The sequence below is a fragment of the Eupeodes corollae genome, chromosome 3, assembly GCF_945859685.1.
Source record: "Eupeodes corollae chromosome 3, idEupCoro1.1, whole genome shotgun sequence".
Classification (NCBI taxonomy): domain Eukaryota; kingdom Metazoa; phylum Arthropoda; class Insecta; order Diptera; family Syrphidae; genus Eupeodes; species Eupeodes corollae.
The window spans coordinates 50,091,350-50,106,153 of NC_079149.1; the positions used below are offsets into that span (position 1 = coordinate 50,091,350).

The following is a 14,804-nucleotide window of genomic DNA, read 5'->3' on the forward strand; positions in this document are numbered from 1 at the left end:
GAATGGATTTTCTGCAAGGTTGGCGCAAGGTTTAGCTCTAGCATCTCGTCTAAGAAGCATCACAGTCAGTGCCGGATTTGAGTATCAATATTGACGTCATTGGCAATGTCAGGTTAACGATGAGAGACTAAAGGATTAACTTTGGAAACAGCGTAGGCATTAAACCCTGCCAGAAGGTGGATACAAAAGTTATTTTTTAAGGATCCAAAAACAAATAATTAATTTTAGACTTGTATGATTTTAAGGGGTCATTAGACAAATAATCTTTCCGGGCGTCTAAGGTAGACTTTACGGCGTTTAAATCAATGATCAGTAATCGACACTTTGGATTGATCTCTCTGGGAAAAACTTATTCGTTTCTTCTCTTCGGGCAAAACATGTCGGGTTTTTGGAGAATCATATACCTGATAGACAAAGATAAAGTAATTGAGCTTATCATGTACTGCTTTTGTAGCTAGAAAATCTGTTTAGAAAGTAGAACAATCCCTTAAAAAAGGAAAGTCAAAAAAGTAGTGGATTTAAAACGGAGCCCTGAGGCACACCATTTTTATTTACTAATGAATTTACAAATTCAAACAGTTTTCAACTTTTCAATTACTTGGTGGTATTAGAAATTGACTGAACTAAAAGCATAAGTGCGGGCCTGTCACCGTTCCCTCAAGCAAGGTATACATAAAATGCAAAGCAACAACAACCAAACAAACAAAGGTTTAAAAGTTTTGATTAAAAATGTGTTTCCCATCTTTTTGATATATTATTATGTTATTATTATTGTTGTTGTTGTTAATGTTCGTCGTGAATTACATTGCTCAGCTGAGATTTCTTTTGTAATTCTTTCTTATGCCTTAATGTGGTTGAATAATGTATTTTCTCTCATTCTTTTTCTATATTTCTTAAAAGCATTAACGACATGTGAATGTTATGGATTAAAATGCAGAAAATCTTAAGAGGGATATTGTTGGGGAGATTGTAAAATTACAGAATACATAGAATTCTTTTGCATTTTTCAGGGAAAAGGGGAAACATGCATTACATTGAAGACAACAACCTTATCAGATCAAAATAGTTGAAATGAAGGAATTTGTAGTTTTTGAACAGAGTCGCGTGAGGGTGTTTTTAATTATTTTTTTTTCAAGACAAACAATAAAACCAATTGAAAAATTAAATTTTACCAAAAACAGCCTGATAGAAAGCATTAGGCTTATAGAGACGGTATTGGTCTTAAAATGAAGAAATTGCAAATATCCATTAATGTTAAAATTAGCAATACCTGAGTTTTGGATTATTTATAAGATCAACGTCATAAGAACTTAGAACAAAAATTGGGTTAACCGGATTTAAGAAACGTCTCTTTCTGTCTAGAAAAAGACTACTTTACTAAAAAGTAGTAAATTTTTTTGCAACTAGTGCTTATGTCGTAAATGGTAACACTTAGCTCAGGTCTGATTTGACATTTATCATTCCGCTGAACGATTATGGTTTTGTATACGCTTGGACAACGCAGGGAACAACGCCTAAAGAACATGCCGATTTTGACAAAAAAAAATAATCTTTTCAGATTAAGCTTATTTTGATCTTGGTGGGTATGTAAACAAGCAAAATTGTCGCAATTGGGGCACAGAAATACTCCACGCTTACATAGAAAAGCCGATACACCCAAAACGAGTCACTGTTTGGTGCGGATTTTGGTCCAGAGGCATAATTGGGCCATTTTTCTTCGAAAATGAGCAAGGAGTGGCCGTTACAGTCAATGGCGATCGTTATCGGGTCATGTTGAACCAATTTTTGTCCAATTGAAGAGGATGTTATTTGCAACATTTGGATTTAACAGGACGGGCGCGGCGCTACGTTCCACATAGTAGAAGCTACACTCGATGTTTTGTCTCCATTTTTACAACAAAGTTCTTTTAGATTTGTATTTTTGGAGTTTGATGAATAATTGACAAGGACATAAAATGTACAAAATTTTAAAAAAATTGTTTTGTCTAAATAATTTGTATTGTTTTTTACCTTGAGAAATTTAAATATTTAAAAATATTTTTTACTAAGATAAGAAATGAAAGCATTATTTTTTTGAAAAGTTACTTCAAGAATAGTTTTTATGGCTTTTAGAAAAGATATTACAATAATCTAGGTGATGCCTGGAAAAAATTCTGAAAAATTGAACCCTTCTGCCTAATGGGGGGGGGGGGGTGTAGATATCTACAATTGATAGTACGGTCCATATATTTTAATGTTTGAAGATAATTTCATGCAAATGTTTACCTTGACTGCACTTCAAATGGTCCAAACGTCTGTATGGACATGAGCTTTAACATAACCCCACAAATAATAGTCCTGGTCCCGAACGTGAAATAGAATGTTCACCGAACTCGCCTCCCAACAAGTCCATTGTTTCTCATGACGTGCGGTATGAGGCACCGTCTTGTTGAAACCACATGTCAAGTCAAGCTCTTGCATTTTGGGTGAAAAAAAGTTAGGTATCATCTCACGGTAGGGCTTACCATTTACAGTTTCGTTACGATTCGCATCTTCCTTGAAGAAATACGGTCCAATGATGTTACCAGCCCATAAACCGTACCAACTGTAACTTTTCCTGGATGCATTGGTAGCTCTTGCAATGCTTGAAGATGTTTGATGGTGAAACAAAACACGAAACGTGGGTCAGCTTTTTAAAGCAGTGTTGCCAAACAGATAATAGCTAAAAAATCACCCTATATAAGGATTCTGCATAATTGTTTCCCTCGTACCACTGAGAATCCTCAAGTTATTGAAGAGGGGCTATTACATCCACAAAAAGTCACTGGTTGGTGCGCTCTTTCGTCAGCAGGTGTGATTGGACCTTACCTCTTCGAAAACGACGATGGAACGACTGTCACAGTCGATTCGGAGCATTGTGGTTATATGATAACCGACTTTTTTTTGCCTGCCATTGAAGAATACAACTTGGAGAATATGTGGTTTCAACAAGACGGTGCCAAATGGTACACAACTCAAGCGAAAATGGCTTTATGGCAAGAGAAATTTCCTGTTTTTGACATTTATACAAATTTTTAGAAAAATCCAGAAGTCAGTTTTCTTATGAAAAATAAAAACCTACAAGAAATACTTTACACAAAATTGAGAACATAAAAACATATTATCGATTCTAATATTTCGAGAAGGTATTGACTTAAAAATTATTTCATTCTTTGCAAAACTTTGTTTTTAACGAAAGTAAATGTTCACAGAAAAGTTCAATCGGTATTTTTGCTATAAGAAATAAAAACTTTTAAAAAATTCTGCTAACTTTAACAAAAGAAATTTTGAAACAAAAACTGATATTGAAACCATGTGTAAAGTATTGTTGCTTACTTTCAGTTAATATGTAAAAAAAATCAATTGTTAACTTTTTTACAAAAACATAATAAGAAATTATTCTCGTCTCAGGTAGAATGAGAACAAAGAAAGATATTGGGTCGTATGCAAAAAGATGTGATCAAACTCTTTACTCACTTTTTTGAGAACTTTCTTAAGGTTGCATGCAAAAAAATAATTACTGACCGAGTTAGATCTCACTTGGTGAGTTCAATCTCAGAGGGATGAGATCGATCTCAAAACGAAAGCTCGCCATGAGATTGTGCTCGTTTTCACATGCAAAAAGCTGAGTAAACACTTGGTTACATGAGATCGATCTAAAAAATTGTTAAGCATGGTATTTCTCGGACTCAGTTCACATTAAACCGTAAGGATGGCTGAATTTATAATTAATTATGTCGGACAAAGAAATTAGAAGGAAAGAAAGGTTTAGTGAAGAAGGTGTGCAATTGTTAACGGAGGAATTTTTGGGCCCGAGCTCAGAAACGCGTGGTGGTGCTCTCACAAATAAAGAAAAAATAAGAACATTTCTGCGATACATAGGAGACCCGGGGTTCCAAATTGGAGTTGGTGAAGACGTTGGAGTTCATCAATCTACGGTCTCTAGAGTGGTGCAGCAAGTTTCTGCAGAAATTGCAAGCCAGTCCAAGAATTGGATTATATTCCCACATACTGTGGAAGAAATACTAGAAGCGCAAAGGTTATGTAGCTCGAAGTACGAGTTTCCTTGTGCAATTGGTGCTTTAGATTGCACTCATGTCCGAATAAGGAAACCTTTGACCTATCATGAGGAGTACATTAACCGTAAGGGATATTACTCCATTAATGTTCAAGCTTCATGCAATGCGGAAGAAAAGTTTACAAGTGTTGAAGTTTGCTGGCCAGGATCCGTACACGACTCCCGTATTTTAAAAAACTCTTTCCTATCACATGTCACATGAATAATAATAACTCATCAGGAATACTTCTTGGTGATGAAGGTTATGGCATTACTCCATGGTTAATGACCCCATTTAAAGAAACGAATAATGACATCAAACGTAATTTTAATGCTGTTTTGACAAAAGAAAGAGTTATTATAGAGAGATGCTTTGGACAAATCAAACAGAGATTTCCTATTTTGCAATATAAAGTTCGAGTGAAGCAAGAAACCATTCCAAATTTAATAGCTTCTTGTTTTATTTTGCATAACTTCGCTAAGTATTTACACGAAGACGAAATTGTTGATGAAAGCAATCAAATCATAACTAAGCAACGAAAAGAGCTTTGAGATCGATCTCAATTTCAACGAGTAATAGCTGTTGAGCTTGAACTTGTTTTTTTGCATACAAAATTGAGTCTGAGTTCCGCCCTGCTCGATCGATCTCACCAGTGAGTTCAAGCTCGTCAGCTCAGACTCTGAGCTCTTGCTCATCTTTTAGAATATGACCCAGTGAATTTCTATAAACTGAAACTAAATAAAGTTTTACTGGAGAAGTGGCAGGCAAGAAAAAGAGATGAAGCAAAATAAATTTAAAAAAAACTGGAAATAAGAAAATAACTCTTAATGGCTGGAAAAACGAATTGCTTATTTAAATTCTTGTAAATTTTGTAACCGCGTTGCACGTGGCCTGTATATTTATTGAGTAGTATCCATTGCGGTTGACGTACCCCTGGTGGTGATAGGGCGGTTTCCTTATACACACATAAAATCCAGGGCACCAATTTCGTAAGGAAACTTATACTTACTGCTCCATAACCTTTAATTTTTATTTATTTATTTATAAATATTGACAATAAATTAAAATCTATTGTTAACAATTTTCTTAAGAGCGCTAGCATCAAATTACTTTCTAATAAAAAGGGTAAAAAACCCATAAGTTATGTTTGATAGTTTTATAATATATAATATAAATGTATAATAAAAATAATATGTTGCATGTATGTTTGATGTATTTATGGTTATATATGTATGTAATTAGATTTTTATTTTGTGTTTGCGAAGAATAAATTTACGAAAACAATTGACAAAACTATCCAACCAACAGGCTTAGTCCTATTCACTTTTGATTTATATCAAACTCCACAAACAGTAGAAATTGGCTGGTACAAAACAAAAGTCAAAGAACCATTGGACTAAACATTGGTCTCCAATGAGGTGCCGCAATTGTCAGCTTCTTCGTCACACCACTAAGCGATGTTCTAAAAGCACAATCTGTGAAAACTGCAATCTCCCCCCTCACAATCCCTTGGTATGTACACGCATCATGTGCGCAAACTGCCTTGACAAACACCCATCCAACTCAAAATCATGTCCAAAATATGTGCAAAGTAAGGAAACTCTTAAAATCAAAACAAAAAATAAGTGCTTCATGGCTGAGGCAAAACGTCTTTACAGCCAACAAACATCAACTCAAGCCTTTTCTTTAACAAAATCTTACTCCGAAAGAGCTTAACAAGCTACCGAGACCCCTCCCCAAATACCCTCCCTCAACAAACCAATTAATTCGTTACCCTCAATAGTTAACTCTGCAGATCAACAACAACATCATTTCAAATTCTTTCTCTTCAGATTCTTCTTCTCTTTTAATTAAATCAGATGATCCCATGCTCTTCAACTCTTCTTTCCAGACAAATCAAATCGAAACAAATTTACCATCCCATTTACCTCTCTCCAAATTCACCACACCAACTGACACTACACTACAATATCACACATCATCAACGACAACAACAACAACAACAACACCCTTATCTTCTATTCAAAATCCAACTTCTGAAAGAAATTTTTCACAAAATACCGATTCATCACAAAAAAATCAAAATTTAAATGTAACTTCTAATTCAAAAACAGATAAATATGAACCCGCATAACTCTAAGCAACTATCAGCAAACAATACGTCGATGCCTTTACTTGCTGTGGGGAATACAGACCAATCCACCAGTGGCTGGAGCTGTCACCTCCATAGCAAGTGCAGGCATCGACACATACATAATCACCATAACAACAACAATACTAAATCTCTCTCCAACAATAATCTCACTATAATGCAATGGAACATGAAAGGTTTCATTAACAACGCCAATGAGCTTAATCTTTTGATCAGAGACCACATTCCAGACATAATATCCATACAAGAAACTCACTTTCCAACTCAAGCTAAACCTAAAGCACCCAAACCATACATCGGATACTTCAGCAATCTTCCATGTAATGTCACTGCAAAGCACGGTGTTGCTTTGCTTATTAAAAATAACATTCCTCACACACACATCCCAATGCGATCTAACATTATCGCGACAGCATTGGAAATCCGTATGGATACTAGATTCACCATAATATCTATGTACATTGTACATTCCACCCGATCAAGCGTTTAGTAAAAGCGATCTTGAAAATACTATTCATCAAGTAAATCCGCCGTATATTTTTACTGGCGACGTTAACTCTCGGTCTGTTCTTTGGGGCTCCTCCAAAACTAATTTCGAGGAATTTATAACTACATTATTCCGACCTTGCAATTCTTAACGATGGATCCCCAACCCATTTTTCTACCCACGGAACATTCACACATATTGATCTTACCTGTTGTTCGGCTGAAATTTTACCTAAAGTACCGTGGTTCATTCTAGATGATTTACATAATAGCGATCATTTCCCTATTTTTACCAAATTAGCCTTATTTTCATATACTAGCAACAGTAACAAACATATTGTAAAATATAAAACTGATCATGCTAAATGGGAAAAATTTAGAAATATAATCAATCTTAGGTTATCAAAACAGCAATATTCTTGTGTAAATAGAGAAGCCGCAGTATTACTTAAAGGTATACGTAGCGCTGCTAATGACTCTATACCCCAATCCTCACCTCTCAAATCCAAACGAAACGTGCCGTGGTGGAATCCGGAACTTGCTCGACTTAGAGCAGTAAAAGTTTTAACTTGGAGGGCTTTTAAGAAAAATCCTACTCAAGTTAATCTAATAGCATATAAAAAAGCCAATGCAATTTTTAGAAGGCATCTAAAGATCTGTAAATTAAATAGCTTTGAAAATTCCACAGCCCAAATTAATCCAAATACACCCACGAGCAAAGTTTGGCAAAATATAAGATCCATAACAGGCACAACAACCACTAAAAACATAGTTTCCATCACAACTCCAAACGGCACTATTTGTTCAATAAATGAGATTTGTGACATTTTTGCTAACACTTGGTCGGATAGCTCCAAAGACTCAAATTTTTCTTCTATCTTTAAACAAACAAAATTTGAATCCTTAGCCTTAACCCCAGATCACCCAACAAATTCATCCGCAAAACATATCGAAAAAGATATTTCTTTAATAGAATTTGAAAGCTGTTTGTCAAGGGTAAGCGGGAAAACACCTGGCAGAGATAAGATTTCCTACCCAATAATCAAAAACCTACCAGAAGCAGTCAAAGTTAGACTGATCGGTCTTTATAACAACATTTTAGATAAAGGAATTATACCCCAAAGTTGGAAAACAGCATGTGTTTTGCCGATTCATAAACCAAAAAAAGAAATTGATAGAGTTGACGGATACCGTCCTATTTCCTTGCTACCATGCTTATCAAAAATTTTAGAAAAAATAAAAGCCACCCGTATCCTTTGGTTCACTGAATCAAAAAATCTTATGAGTTTAAAACAAGTTGCATTCAAACCTAAAAGAGGTTGTATGGACGCTCTACTCTACCTAGATCATGTAATATCAAATGCACTATCCGCAAGAAATCACGTTTCTATTCTAGCACTCGATTTCGAGAAAGCTTTTGATCGCCTAGGAATTCATCTCGTGTTAAAAAAAAATTAAGGAATGGGGAATTGGTCCTAAAATGTTCAAATATATTAAATCCTTCCTAACCAACAGAAAATTCTGTGTCAAAATTGGCAACACATTTTCAAAAACAGTATCCCTTGAGAATGGAATCCCCCAAGGATCTCCTCTCTGGGTTATTCTCTTTGCCATCGCTTTTGATGAGCTTATCATTTTAATATCTAAATATAAGGATTAAGATCATTGTGTATATGCCGATGATGCATACATGAAAATGTTCTTAATCTAAGTATACTAGGTCTTATTGTTAACAATAGATACAACTGGAAACCAAACTGTTACGCTCTTTAAAAATCACTAGCCTCTAGGCTCAACATTATTAAGTATCTTTCCTCAAAAAAAAGCAACGTTCATGTAAACACTCTCTGTTATATCACCAAAACTTTAATACTAAGTAAGATAGATTATGCTTTAGCTATTTATGGTTCTTGTCCAAAATCTACAAAAAATATATTCAAACCAACTTATCATCAAGCCGCTAGAATAAGCATTGGAGCTTACACCACAAGCCCTATCAAAAATATTCTTGTCGAAGCCGGACTACCCACAGTTGAAGAAAGATATTTAGAAATGGCACTAAAACTTACTTTCAAGTTATGTTTTCAAACTGGATCAATAATCGACAAAGATGTTGCCCTAGCTTTAAAACACAAACGGCAAAGACGAATTCCTTCAGCTATACAAAACACAATAAAGATGGCAAACAGATTTGAAATTAATTTCAAACGATTTACTAAATACACGCCTTCCACACCACCTTGAAACCTGAATACATCGTCCATCCTACTACACCTGCATGATTTTCCCAAAGAATATACCAGCAATACAATTTATAAAATGTTATTTCTCGAAACATTCAATGACCTTACATCTAAAGGTTGGACATTCCTTTACACTGATGGTGCAAAAACTCCCATTAGTACATCCTTTGCCGTAACAGCGCATGATGGATCAACTATCTTTCAAGGCATCCTTCCTAATACAGCTTCAGTATTCTGAAGCCATTTATGAAGCAGTTAAAAAGTTTTCACATACTAGAGGGAAATGGATTATCTGTTCTGATAATCTTTCTGTTTTAAAAGCTATTTTGAACACTAAACATGAATCCATTATAATTGCTAAAATTTTCATTCGGCTACGTATTGGGCACACCCACATTACTCAACAACACCTATTAAAAAAGGAGCCTCCCCCGATATGCCCAAAATGCAACAACTCCATCACATTAAGTCATCTATTGGGCTCATGCTATCTTTCCGAAGATCCTCAAGGGGCCAACCAGCACCAATATAACATCCTTCAACTTCTTCAAGATCCAAATAAAAACAATATTGAATTAATAGATCCATAACCTTTAAGCTTCTTCTATTTCTTCAGAAGTGTGTGGGAATATGATCCAATGAGTTGCACGGCTTGCAATTTTTGTTGCGACTTGCTGTACCACCCTCGATATCGTTGATTGATTAACACCAATGTCTTCACCAACACCGTTTTGAAATCCAGGATCTCCTACGCAGAAAAATCCTCATTTTTTTCTTGAAGAGTGAAAGCACCACCAGGGTTTTGCCCACAAAATCATCTGTCAATAATTGCACACCTGTTTCACTAAATCTATACAATTTTCAAAAACCTTCACACAATTGGATATCTTCTATTTTTATAAACACGATTTTTATCGAAATTATTCAGAAACTCATCCATTTTGATAGTTGTTTATCAACTGAGTAAGAGAAAACCCATCCTCAACAATTTGTGAGATCGATCTTTTGCAATTTGCTGTTTGCATATTAAAACTAGAACTTTCTCATATAGAGCTTTCGTCGAAAGATAGATTTCAACACTTTGAGTTCGAACATAGGTTGAGATCGATCTCGGTCTCTGTATTTTTTTTGCATACCACTCTAAGAAAGTTCTCAGAAAAGTGAGTAAAGAGCTTAAACTCATCTTTTTGCATATAACCTATTGAGTTCTCAATAATATAATATTTGATTAAAGTTTTCTAAAATAGACAGACGGGCAGGTATGGAAAGTTATCAGGGTGGATCGCAGTTTACCCTCTTTGTTTACTGAAATTGAACACAAGGATTTCTAGGACCCTTAAGTCCATCGTACAATCGATACTTAGAGTACCAATATTCCAAGTTATTTTGTCAACCATGAATGCCCGATGTTATGCCGACAATCTGGAGACAACCATTTAAACGAAATTGTGATTCATAATTTCTTTATAATTTAACAATTACACTTAAAGAAATTTTAATTTGTTAATTTTATTGCATTTAAACAATGTTTGGATGTGGCTGCTTACCCTTTATGCAAAATTGAAGCTAAAGCTTGTGGTCAAATAGCTGCAAGTATCCAGCTAAACTCACTATTCAAGGGAAAGAATACAATTTACAATGATTTCCTTACCTTTAATTAACTGCGTATTAAATTTTCTTATTTCAAAAACGTTTATACATTTTTGTAGGCTTAAAAAACAGCGAATTAAAACTTTATTATGATGAGGTTTTAATTAGAAATCAATCTTTCTAGAACAATTATTGTATAATGGTTTCCCTCAAGATCCATTTCATTGTGCTTTTCCTCATAAATCTTTAATTCCACCAACATAAGTACACCATAACCTTATTTGCATGACTTAAGATTTAAATTAAATATGTATCATTAAGGTAAGCTTAACATATCGTTTTCCCATATGAATTATTAATTATGTTGCCTCATTAAAGGCTGTATATAAATACCCAAGTATTATGGTTATTCCTGTAGTCCTCAAAACAAATAACAATACATTCGAAACATTTCGTCATTATGGTAATGAAATTAGATACAACTGTGGCTTTTAGCAGTGTCTGGCGTTATTGGAGTTTCTTCGGAATCCATCCGTTTGCTATAAATAAAAATCTCTACATATTATATTCGGTGTTTATTAACATTGCTGTAACTTTGTTAGCTCCCTTACAACTCATAGTTCAAGGATTCTTTGTGGAATCTTTTGCCGAACTTATGAGGAATATGTCGACAAGCTTTGAACTTGCTGCTTGTTCTCTACAAATGTGGGTTTTGTTGATTTATCGTAAGAATTTATTGAAGTCCCATCAATATCTCAAGGAACTGGACAATCGAGTTGAAGAAGATCCTGTCGGCAGGATGTATATGGAACAAGTTGTTCGGAATTGTCAGCGACTATTTATTGTTTATCTAGTGCTCTTTTGGTCAACTGTTGGAACTTATGGTATTTCAGCGGCTCTTGCTGGAAGGCTAATGTTGGAGGGTTGGCTCCCGTTCGATTGGAGATCTTCGAGGACTTTGTATGTGGTTGCGTTTGGGTATCAATTGTTTGATTCGTGTGTTCAGTGCATGATGAATTTGACAACGGATATTTATTCGGTGTTTTACATTTATGTGATCCTGGGGCATATTCAGTGTTTGGCCAAGAGAATCTCGAACATTGGCCATGACAATGGAGCAAAAACTACGGAAGAGAACTACTGTGAACTGATTCGTTGTGTCAATGATCACAGGAATACGCTTGAGTAAGGATCAAATTTGTGCTGCACTTTGGACAAGCTCAGAATAATGAGATCTCTAAGTGGAACCAGCAAAGACTTCCATTTAGTTCTGTTCGATTTTGCTTTTTCAAAAGAAAATGGCGCTCATGTCGTGAGTGCTCATTACATAAGTGAATGTGGCATTTGCTTAAAAATGTCAAGACTGTTTACACAAAATTTGTACAACTCAGATAGATTGAAAATTGCGAGATCTCATTTTTCTAAACTTTCCAATCAAGCAGTCAAAATACTTTCCACGGATTTTTATATTTTTGTATACTTTTCCCTTCAGCTACTTTTACACCTTGAGTCCAGTTGTTTCGGCCACCATTTTTATTCAATTTGTTGTAGCCGCTTTTGTTTTATGTATAACAGCACTTTGTTTTTGTATCTTCGATGACCTTTCATTCAAAGTGACCTCATTTTGTTACCTCACGTCGATCCTAATTGAAGTTCTACCATGTTGTTATTTGGTAAGTGAAATAATGGAAGCCAGTACAAATCTCACAACAGCAGTGTATTCTTGCAATTGGATGGATCAAGATGTGAAGTTTCGTAAAGCTGTCATAATATTTATGCAACATACACAAAAACCAAATTCTATAACGGCTGGAAATATGATACCAATATCATTACCAACTTTCATGGGTGTAAGAAATAGACTAATAAGTTTAAAAGTATGATATTTGCCGGTAAATTTAACCCAGTATTTATTTGACATTACGCGTGTTTTTTTGGTATTCTATAAATAGTATAATAGAAAATTACCAAGAAAACCCATCCTCAGTAGCCAGGTTTTTGTATTAAAAAATTGGTACAACTGAAAGAAGACCCGTCAGAATAATAATTTAAAAAAAAAACACACACATAGAAAAAAGTTTTGAGAAAACCAAAAATTAAAATTAACTTCAGCAAAAAAAACTAAAATGGACAATTTTCAAGAAGAAATGGTAAGAAATCATCTGGAAACTGAGATTTCGAAGTCTTAACCAAACAGATCTGAAAATTGAGATTTCGAAGTGTTACCCAAACAATTTGACATAAAATAAGAACTTTAAAAAGGGGGTTTGTTTGTAGACTACTACATTAACATGTAGTGTTGAAGGAAGCTTTAAGCTTTCCCCCAATGAAAAACAAATGATTCCAAATGCACAACTACGCAACGAACACAGCCATCGAGATATAAATGCAATATCAAGCGTACCAACATTTGAGAACGAAATCACATAATATCTATTGGAGACTCGTATAATAACAAAATCCATCCGTAGTTAGATTCTTCTTTAACTTTTATCGGTAGTATTCATACTGCGGATATTGTTTTTGTTATTCGTGTAAGATCCTACTATACTATTGATAGATTTTCCAACAAAACACGTGTATTAAAAGTTGTTAATTATAAAGGGCTTTTCAATAACAGATTGCGTTTTGAATTTCTTAAGAGAAATGAATGATTGAAAAAGGTCAAGCTAAGGCTACGATTATAGACCATATCTTCTATATCTAAATCTAAAATGTTCTACTGTATTTTACTGATAATTGCAAATTTCTATATTTAAGATCTTAAATCAATTTTGGAGCCCCAGAGAAAAATGTCTGACGTTGCCACAAGACTTCAGTGACCAATTGTGATCACTTTTTCAAGAAATTCCTTTTTTTTAAAATTACCATAAATGTTAGAAGTTGCCTCACGAAGGGCTGAACATTTTTTTAGCGGTACAAACTGTGATTTATAAATTTTCATCATTTCTGCAGTAAATTCTAAAATAGTGTGCGTTATTGAAGCGTGTGAAGTTCATGTTTACTAATAACGTAATTTCTGCTTGTTAAATGTCAAAACTGACAGCTGCACAAGCTTAGGGCTATTCAAGATGAAACCTGTTATTGGAAAATCCTCTATAAACAGGATGTTTATCAATTTTAAAATTAGATGGAAAATTTGCAGGCAAACATCATTTATGTACGTATATCTTAAAATGTGAAAAAGTTATTAAAGTTCTTTTTATTTCAGCTTATCCGTTTATCTTTTTCAATATTTACTCTTCTCTCAAGTTTTTAAATATAACTTTTGGGAAACTGAACTTGGAAACGATTTCATCTCAAAAACACACACGATCTGTCAAATCATAATAAAAAACACACGATCTGTCAAATCAGAATTTAAAAACAAACAAAGACAAGATTTAAAAGGAGCTTAACTTTAATAGAAAAGAGAATAAATTTAAAATTGATGTCAAAAATGCTTATTATTTTTCGAAGTTTCGACTTAAATGACTTTGGTGACAATTAAACTAAATGCTCGCTATTTGTCTGACAGCTTTTGAGCCCGTGAAGACTAATTGCTCAATATTTCTCCATAAATATTTTTGACTTTTTTTTGTAAGTTAACTTTACATAAATTCAACTCTTAATCTCGTTGTGTCGTTAGAAAATAACGGTCTGTGAAATAACTAAAACGCCGACGCTAGAAGTCTATTATCCTTATATTTGTTCTTTTACTCTAAATCTCCCTCCTCTCTAACCCAATGTGTCGGTGACGAATGTAAATTGCATTAACATAGTATTCCGGTCTGATAGTTTATTCCAAAATGACCGGAAGAACCGCCAGTACCGCAGTATCAACATCTAAAAGCTTTAGCCATTAGTCTGGCGCGTATATTGCAGGCAAAAACACATACATACGAGTATAAGAGAAAGCCGATAGCTTCAATTTGGTTTCACTTACTAATCTCTGGACTTTATTACTTACCCATCAGCAATCCTAGAAAAGGAGTAAAAGTTTATTGCTTAATCCTCCCTAGCATCATAAACCAAGCTAACATAGGCTTTGTTACACCAACATGCATCTCATCGATGTACATATGGACCGAACGCTCTGGCTGTACTTGTACTTGTATACACTTATCCAGAGTGACCAGTGCCATTAGAGGCAATTGGAAGGCTCTCATTTTTTTAAATATAAATTTGCTTAACATCTCTTGCTTTAGCTTTTGGTCCTGCATTTTGGTATTTGGGTACATTCCAGTATAGTCAACGATGCGAACGGAAACCTCAAAA

General features: G+C 34.5%; 2 protein-coding genes across 3 annotated transcripts; both read left to right on the plus strand.

The window, feature by feature from the left end:
* The first annotated feature begins 3,752 nt into the window (after positions 1–3,752).
* Positions 3,753–4,627, plus strand: LOC129950458 (putative nuclease HARBI1). The gene is made up of 2 exons (XM_056062397.1): positions 3,753–4,260; positions 4,317–4,627. The coding sequence occupies exons 1-2, from the start codon at positions 3,753–3,755 to the stop codon at positions 4,625–4,627; spliced, it is 819 nt and encodes a 272-aa protein (XP_055918372.1).
* A 6,351-nt stretch (positions 4,628–10,978) lies between these two features.
* LOC129952718 (odorant receptor 42a-like) lies at positions 10,979–14,005 on the plus strand. Of its 2 annotated transcripts, none has more exons than XM_056065517.1 (3): positions 10,979–11,732; positions 12,040–12,397; positions 13,759–14,005. In XM_056065517.1, exons 1-3 carry the CDS (start codon positions 11,008–11,010, stop codon positions 13,804–13,806), a joined length of 1,131 nt encoding a protein of 376 aa, XP_055921492.1. In that variant the 5' UTR covers positions 10,979–11,007; the 3' UTR covers positions 13,807–14,005. The 2 variants fall into 2 exon arrangements, with proteins under 2 accessions (XP_055921492.1, XP_055921493.1); XM_056065518.1 differs by lacking the exon at positions 13,759–14,005 and having other exon boundaries at positions 12,040–12,220; positions 12,291–12,374.
* Positions 14,006–14,804: the final 799 nt, after the last annotated feature.

Excerpts from the sequence above, each read along its gene's own strand:
- LOC129950458 (XM_056062397.1), top strand. The coding sequence starts at position 3,753 with ATGTCGGACAAAGAAATTAGAAGGAAAGAAAGGTTTAGTGAAGAAGGT. Across the intron at positions 4,261-4,316 it reads AGGATCCGTACACGACTCCC|GAATACTTCTTGGTGATGAA; the intron begins GTATTTTAAAAA and ends ATAACTCATCAG.
- LOC129952718 (XM_056065517.1), top strand. The coding sequence starts at position 11,008 with ATGGTAATGAAATTAGATACAACTGTGGCTTTTAGCAGTGTCTGGCGT. Across the intron at positions 11,733-12,039 it reads GATCACAGGAATACGCTTGA|CTACTTTTACACCTTGAGTC; the intron begins GTAAGGATCAAA and ends TTTTCCCTTCAG. Across the intron at positions 12,398-13,758 it reads CATTACCAACTTTCATGGGT|CTTATCCGTTTATCTTTTTC; the intron begins GTAAGAAATAGA and ends TTTTTATTTCAG.